This window comes from Dipodomys ordii, unplaced genomic scaffold (genome assembly GCF_000151885.1).
Source record: "Dipodomys ordii isolate 6190 unplaced genomic scaffold, Dord_2.0 Scaffold320, whole genome shotgun sequence".
Lineage (NCBI taxonomy): Eukaryota > Metazoa > Chordata > Mammalia > Rodentia > Heteromyidae > Dipodomys > Dipodomys ordii.
The window spans coordinates 302,849-311,320 of NW_012267536.1; the positions used below are offsets into that span (position 1 = coordinate 302,849).

Here is an 8,472-nt window from a genome sequence, read left to right on the forward strand (position 1 = left end):
TTGTTGAGTAGTTTTGTTGTATTAACGTAAAAAGACATAGATAATGCCTCAAGCTGTGTTTTTGTGCCTCCATCTCTGGAACATGAGCTAAAAGTCCTTGAGATGGAATTGGGGGTGATAAGACATAAGGCTTGTTGTCAGGGTGTGTCTGTTATATCCTGCTTCCACACAAATTCCTCCGTGTAGCCAGTGCCCAAGTTACAGTTCTCAGTACAGGTGTAGACAGCCAGGACACCCCAGTCAACGCTCTTGCCCAGTCTGTCTGCCTTTAGGTGGTTCAGCAGCTGTGGCATGACCTGAGGAGAGAATGAAAGGGAACATGGCTTCAACATTATAGCTACCTTCCCCACTACTGGCTACGAAGTTTAATTCTGAAGTCTGTAAACACAGAAGGGTGATTGATTATATACTGAAACAGTCCCAATTTAAGACCATACCTGGAATTCAAATAGTCTCTTGGCACCACAGGGACAATTTGGAATATCCTTTTCTTGAGGTATGTTTTCACCAGAAATCCACATTGGCTCAACACCTCTGCCATAACGGAGAATCTAAAATAAAATTAAAACCATATCTGAACATCAACAACTCACCCAGGAGTTTCCAGTGGTAATGTAAAATGGTCATTTAGAGAAATTGTATACATGCACCTTATATTTGATAGAGCACCTTTCTCAATCTCCTCCAAAGCTATTACTTCATCTTTTTCTTTTTTTTTCCCCTTTGGTCATGGGGCTTAAACTCTGGGTTCTGTCCCTCAGCTCTTCAGCTCAAGGCTAGTGCTCCACCACTTGAGATACAGCCCCACTTCTTTTTCTTTTCTTTTTTTTTGGTCCAGTCGTGGGGCCTGAACTCTGGGCCTGGGCGCTGTTCCTCAGCTCTTCAGCTCAAGGCTAGTGCTCCACCACTTGAGACACAGCCCCACCTCTTTTTTTGGGGGTCCGGTCGTGGGGCCTGAACTCTGGGCCTGGGCGCTGTCCCTCAGCTCTTCAGCTCAAGGCTAGCGCTCTACCACTTGAGCCACAGTGCCACTTCTGGCTTTTTTCTTTTGTGGTGCTGAGGAATCGAACCCAGGGCCTCATGCATGCAAGGCAAGCGCTCTACCACTGAGCCACCTTCCTAGCCCCCCCCACTTCTTTTTCTTAAACGGTCAGAACCTTTATTAATCCTATCAGTACATTGATAAAGGACTGCTATAACTCCGTTACCAGATTCCTCATAAAAAAGGATTTTAAAACCAGGTGGTGGCCCACGTTTGTAATCCTAGCTACTAAGGAGGCTGAGATCTGAGGATCCTAGTTCAAAGCCAGCCCTGGCAGGAAAGTCCGTGAGACTCTTATTTCCAATAAACCACTAGGAAACCAGAAGTGGTGCTGTGGCTCAAGCAGTAGAGCGCTCACACAGGAACAGCACCCAAGCCCAGAGCTCAAGCCCCATGACAGACCAAAAAAAAAAAAAAAAAGATTTTAAGTTAGTACTTACTACATACAAAGAACCTTAAATACTTTGGTAGGGGCAAATACCTACTGAAACATGGTGTTTACATAAAACTTACAGATAAATTATAATTTTCTTCCTATAACAAGGGAGTTGTGTGTTCCTGGTTAAAAACATTATATGCTAAAGGGGGAAAAAACAAACCAACCTTAGTGTTTAGGACATAACTTTCCTGTAAATCCCTAGATACTAATGTGCCCAATGACTTAAAAAAAATTGGCTGAGTAATCTTTTGTGACTTGTTTATAGTTAAAATAATGGGAATGTCATGTTTATTTTGAGCCAAAGGTAACTAAGAAAATGGTATTCTGCCCACGTTGCCTGACTGCTATATATTTTAGATAACATCTCCTTTACCTTCTATTGTGGGTTGTTTTTTTTTTTTTTTTTATCCAGGATGGGCCTTCTATCCTGATAGTCTCCCCTAAAGCCCCCAGCTTACTGCTTAGAGCACAGCTGCGACAGTCTCACCACTACTTATTAATGGGGATGGGGTCTTAGTCTTACCCTCCAGGCTTGCCACAAAATGAGAGCCAAGGAATTTGTTTCCTGAATAGCTGGGACTACATACCCAGTCCTAAATACTTTCTTTAGTAAATAAATCCTATTTGATACTCCATGTATTCCCTTCAGTCTTTCAATATGGTACCTGTCTTTTCAGAGAAATCCTGTAACAGTATTTTTTTTTAAAAGCCTGCTCTTAGAGGCTCCAAAGGAAAAGAAGAGCTCTACCAAAAATGATTATTTCTTAGGGATTTTATTCTGAAAACTGGTCTGAAAAGGACACAATGAAGAGGTGTAAGTTCTGTTTTACCTGCTCTGGTTCAAGGGCTATCTGCGTTTTAAACTTCTGGAAAACTCGATCTTCCCTAGATTCATGCTTTGCCATAGAATCTAGTTCTTCCTCAAGTGCTTCACCTGAAAAAGCAACATCATATTTTTGGAGAACAGAAAACATCCCTACAACTTGACAATTTACAAGGTTTTTCTTATTTATTCACATAGTGAAGTGTGTGCTTATTTCCAGGTCTTCCACAAAACATATGTAGCTACTATGCATCCACTCCAAAGATTCAAATTAAAAGATGAACCCAAGAATGAAAATAGGGAGAATGTGTAACATTTACACAGTATTGTGTTGCAATAAGTAACTTGGGAATTTTTTGTTGTTGGTTGTGGGGCTTTAACTCAGTGCCTGGCGCTGTCCCTCAGCTCTTCAACTCAAGGCTAGTGCTATACACTTGAGCCAAAGCGCCCCTTCTGGTTTTCTGGTGGTTTACTGGAGATTAGAGTCTCACCGACTTTCCCTGCTCAGCGTGGCTTTGTACCACGATCCTCAGATCTTGGCCTCTTGAGTAGCTAGGATTACAGACCTGAGCCACCAGTGTCTGGTGGCAAAGTTTTTTTTTTTTATTTTTTTATTTTTTGGGTCTGGTTATGGGGCCTGAACTCTGGGCCTGGGTGCTGTCCCTCAGCTCTTCAGCTCAAGGCTAGCACTCTACCGCTTGAGCCACAGAGCAAAGTTTTTAATACATGTGTCAAGAATGAATTCTTTAATAGTGACTAGTAGTTTAAACTTTCGTCAGGATTTCAGATACCTAAAAGGAGTTTAGACATCTTTATTGAAGAGATAGCGTATTTAAAATTCCAAAAATCATACCTTAGGGAAAATACATCTTTAAAGCTGCATCTTCCATGTAACACTGCATGTATACATTTCAGTGTGTGTGTGTGTGTGTGTATTTCCCCCTGTCCCCCATGGGGCTTGAACTCAGGGCCTAGGCACTGTGCCTGAGCTTTTTTTGCTCAAAGCTAGCACTCTACCACTTGAACCATAGTGCCACTTTCAGCTTTTTCAGTTTATGTGGTACTGAGGAATCGAACCCAGGGCTTCATGCATGCTAGGCAAGCACTCTACCACCAAGCCACATTCCAACCCCCTAAACATATTTTTGAGAGAAGGAAACAACAACAACAAAAAAAAACTAGCTAAAAATTCAAAGATGTAATCAGTACCTTTTTTTTGAATAGGAGTTGATCCTATAATTCAGGGAATGATGGTGGATCAAATGACTTAGGGATTATTCTGTCAATGGTTATGTAAGTTGAGACTCTGAAAGGCAGTGACCACTATTTTTTAAGCTCTCATTCTGAAGGGATGTATACTTTCAGAAATGAACTGTAGCTTTCTTAGTAAATATAGACAATTTAGGAAAAAACATGGTAAATTTCTGCTTGGGACTTACTATTTTCTCAGTAACTATGAACATCTTGCGTAGAGTATACTAGAGTCAGGGAGACTACCCAAAACTTTTTTTGGGGTTTTTGCTGTTTTTTGCTTTTTTTTTTTTGCCAGTCTACCACTTAGGCCACACAGTACCACCACAGTACCACTTCTGGCTTTTCTTCTGTTTATGTGGTACTGAGGAATCTAACCCAGGGCTTCATGCATGCTAGGTGAGCACTCTACCACTAAGCCAGATTTCCAGCTCTACCAAAAACTTTTGCACTTGGATTTTAGGACTTAACCTTTCTTTAAAAAGAAAAAAAAAAGTATAAATGAAGCTAGAACTGGTAGCTTGTGCCTGTAATCCTATCTACTCAGGAGGCTGAGATCTGAGGATCATAGTTCAAAACCAGCCAAGGCAAGAAAGTCTGTGAGGCTCATCTCCAATTAACCCACTGTAAAACCAGAAGTGGTGCTGTGGCATAAAGTGGTAGAGTTCTAGTCCTGAGCTAAGAAACTCAGGGACAGCATCCAGGAACAGTTCAAGCCCCATGACTGACTGACAGCCCCCACCACACACACTTAAATAAACACAAAAATAATACAATCAGATTATTTATACCAAAATGTCTTTTCTCTGATCACAAACAATAATAGGTGTCTCTTATGATGATGTACAAGGAATTAATGCAAATAAACTTCACAACATTAAAAAAGGAAGGACTCAAGACTATTTCCAGCATATCACTGGAGTCCTTATTTATGTTTTACACAGTTCTTTTCCCAGCTTGCATTCAACTCAGTCTATTATCCAATGTTTATTTCTTGCCCTACTGTCATATTTGGACCACTGTTGACCCAACACACTAAATGGCTGTCAGTACAGCCTTTAGTCTTGGTATTGTGAAGTCAGCACAGTTGCTTAGGCCTATAATCCCAGCTACTAAGAAGACTGATGTTGGGAGGATTGGACTTAAGAGACTGGCTTGAGTTAAAAAAAAAAAAATCAACAATATCCTATTAATAAATAAATAAATAAATAGTGGGGCAGGGTGTATGTAGTACCTGTCTGTATTTCCATTGTGTGGGGGGCTGAGACTGGGAGAATCATGATTTTAGGACAGCCTGGGTAAAATTTCACAGGATTGCCATCTCAATTTAAAAAAAAGTGTCACATGCTTGTCATTCTTGCTATTGCAGGAAGCATAAATAAATAGACTCAGGCCACTAGCCTGAGGAAAAACCAAGACTAACTCTAAATTTCAGAGTAAAAGGGATTGAGGCTTAACATTAGAGTACCCAATTAGCAAATCCCAAATTCAAATCCCCACCAACACATACACACTCCACACACACACTCTCTCTCTCTCTATTTTACAAATATCTTGAGTTGACATGAAATAACACTTCACCATTGTGATAAACTTGGGAAGGCATTCAGTAATGGCACTTCACTGACAAAGCCAGAACCGATTGAGGAACCCTAAATATCTTTATGATGGTCTGTCAAGTGTATTAGCAAACAGGCCACATTTACTGTAGTGAATTACCAAGTACTAATGATCAGTTTCAAGTAAGATTTCAAGACCCCGAACTTAATATGATGTATCCTAATCATATTATGAATAATTCACTTTCACTCCTGAAAGTCAAAATTTGAGATGATTACTGAAGTTTTTAGAAAGTAATATCTGGAACATAACATGAACTTATTTGGTGTGGTTTATTTATTGTTTTTGCCAGTCCTGGGGCTTGCAACTCAGAGCCTGGGCACTGTCCCTGAGCTTTTTGCTCAAGGCAAGCACTCCACCACTTGAGCCACAGCGCCAGTTCTGGCTTTTTCTGTGTATGTGGTGCTGCGACAGGGCTTCATGCATGCTAGGCAAGCACTCTTCAACTGAGCCACATTCCCAGCCCTTGGTGTGGTTTAATAGCTGCACAGTATTTTTGTTAATGATCAAACTGCTTTGTGCCAATAGGAGTCTTGTCATATTAGTTGTTGATTCACTTTGGCAAAAGATGTTAATAATCATGAGTTTCCTTGTTCTCTGGCATGAACATGTTCCAACATTAAACAGTTACTTGCCAGTTCTGCATACAACCACTTCTCCAATAACACTGGAATTCACTTGATAAATGGTAGTTACACCTCAGAAATACTTATTGAGTTATTATTTCTGAGTCTTTGCAGTGGATTAATTACATCATTAATTTACACTCACACTTCCCAATATAAATTCAGAGATACGTCTTATGTACGTATACTATTCTCGTATGCCAACGTATCAACATAATGACTCATTTACTGTATTCCCAGATGTACAACCACCTCAAAATAACAATAGTTGTAACGTGTTAATTAAAAACGCTCACATATCTTTTTCCTTTCAATACCGTGGGTCAATTCTGGGGACACACTATCAAATCACTATGTTTTAAAGCTACTAAGACTTGGTTTATTGAATTACTCAACAGTTATGTACTTTTTTATTATCTATGCTTTTTTCACAAATGTTATGATTCCATAGATGCTAATATGACTCTAGTCATACCTACCTAAAATAATATGCCAAGTCCCACCTTTGCCTTCCCATTCTCTAATGCTGTCTCAAAGCATTTTCATTTATCATTTCTGTAAACATGAGCAACAGTATACACACATACTGGTTTTAGGTGGTTAACACAGAGTATTTAATTCCCCTTAAAGACAAACTCTATGTGGGCTCCTCCCTTACACTAAGTAATGGGGTATGGTTGGCTTTCTGCTGTGTCCTCTTACCAAGCAAGATTTTCAAACTTATTCTTTCATCTATTGAGTTGAATGGACTACAAACCAGTAAGCTGACAATCTTAGTTTTCACTATTTTGAGCTGTTTGATGATAAGAATGCTAACTGAATGAATGGGTTAACCCACTGATGAAACCCATTAATGAGTTCACAGCTCAACAGGATTTTAGGAGGTGAGAGGTCTGTTTGGATGAAGGTGGTCATCAAAGGCCCCTGTTCCAATGGTATGCCCGTTCCCGCTGTGGCTCTCTTGCTTCCTGGGCAAGATTTGGTAAGCTAATCTGCTGTTCCACAAATTTATGCTACATGATATTCTGCTTTATGACAGGCTTGCACTAATGGAGCAAGTGAACCAAGAGCTGAAAACTTCCAAAACCAAGACCAATAATACAAATCTTTCCCCTGTTATCTTTCAAGTTTGGCCAAACACTGTAAGATTAACACTGACTCCTTACCCATACTTCCTGTAATCTCAGAGTCATCTTCTTTATCCACAACTTCAGGCATAATCTCATCTTCTGTTTCTATTACAATTTCAAATTCTGGAAAAAGGAAGTTATGGTCGGGAACTGTATGGTCCAAATTATCTGAAATAAAAAGTTACCATAATTATCACTAAATCCTTAGTTTTGAAGATGTTCTAAGATTTTCCCATTTCTAAAGTATAGCCATGTTTTGCATGACATTCGTTCAATCAGTATATTCACACAAACCTAGATGGTGCAGGTCAGTCAGTCACAAAGCCTCACAACAAAATCAGGAGACAAGATAAAGTACTGCATACACAGGCTGCTGCCAGTATAACATCATTTTACAGTTTTTTCTGCTTAATAGGATTGTATTCTAACCATAAAAAATGGTTATCACAGCTGCTTACTAAGTATTATATACTACATATTGTGTGTACTTAAAAAAAATTGGGGGTGTGTGTGTGTGTGGGGGCAGTCCCTGGGCTTGCTCTCAGGGCCTGCATGCTGTCCTGGAGCTTTTGTGCTCAAGGCTAGCGCTTGCTCTACAACTTGAGCCACAGCTCTATTTTTAGCTTTTTGGTGGCTTATTGGAGACAAAAGCTCACACTTTCCTGCCTGAGCTGGCTTTCAACCCAAATCCTCAGCTCTCAGTCCCTGAGTAGCTAGGACTTCAGGTGTGAGCCATTGAAACCTGGCCTATTAAGGTGTTCACATCATCAGTTAATACAACTTCAACATCCGAGTTCATGAATCGCTGAGATGGAAAAGAGAGGAAGAGAAAGACAACAGACAGGACTTACCTAGCTGTGTACAAGCCTGCTTATGTCCCAATCTCCAGTCTAGCATCTGATGCTCCTTACTGCAGTAATGTGCCTGGTGGCATCTTGAACATGTTTTAGGACCTAAACAGCCACAAACCCTGCAGAGATGAGCTCCAGACTTAAGTTGGAGATGCGAAGATTCGCCTTCTTCTTTAGGAGGGTTCTCAGAAGGTGGCTCATATGAATAAAACTCATTTTTCCTGGGTAACTGGTTCCTGAAAACTAATAAGGAGAAACATTTTCAACGAAAGGAAATAATTCAGATACTTGAGTCTCCCTCTATGGCACCCTTGGTAAAATGCAAGGACACCCTCTCATGCATCTTTTTTCTTTTTTGGGGGTCGGTCATAGGTCTTGAACTCTGGGCCTGGGCGCTCTGCCGCTTGAGCCACAGCGCCACTTCCGGTTTTCTGGTGGCTTCCTGGACTTTGCTGCCCGCGATCCTCGGGTCTCGGCGTCCTGAGTAGCGGCGGGAGCACCGGCGCCCGGCCGCATGCGGAGCTGTTCAGACCCGAGTCCTGCCCGCTGCTGGGGCGGCACGAGCTGCCCCTAGGCCCGGAGCCCGGGGAGCCCGCCCGCGTGCGGCCCTCCCGCCACCACCAGCCGCCCGCACCTCGAAGACCCGAGCAGCACGGCGGCTCGCGGCAGCAGAACAGGAAGAGGCCGCGG

General features: G+C 41.4%; 1 protein-coding gene across 1 annotated transcript in view; it reads right to left on the reverse strand.

Moving 5' to 3' along the window:
• Positions 1-14: 14 nt before the first annotated feature.
• The window catches only part of Pdcd2 (programmed cell death 2), an 11,081-nt gene continuing 2,623 nt past the window's right edge, over positions 15-8,472 (reverse strand). Inside the window, exons 2-7 of the mRNA XM_013036637.1 lie at positions 8,417-8,467; positions 7,783-8,025; positions 6,968-7,099; positions 2,312-2,415; positions 438-551; positions 15-296 (exon numbers count right to left, since the gene is read on the reverse strand). Coding sequence (XP_012892091.1) covers positions 138-296; positions 438-551; positions 2,312-2,415; positions 6,968-7,099; positions 7,783-8,025; positions 8,417-8,467 — 803 coding nt within the window. The 3' untranslated portion in view covers positions 15-137. The remainder of the gene's footprint in view (positions 297-437; positions 552-2,311; positions 2,416-6,967; positions 7,100-7,782; positions 8,026-8,416; positions 8,468-8,472) is intronic.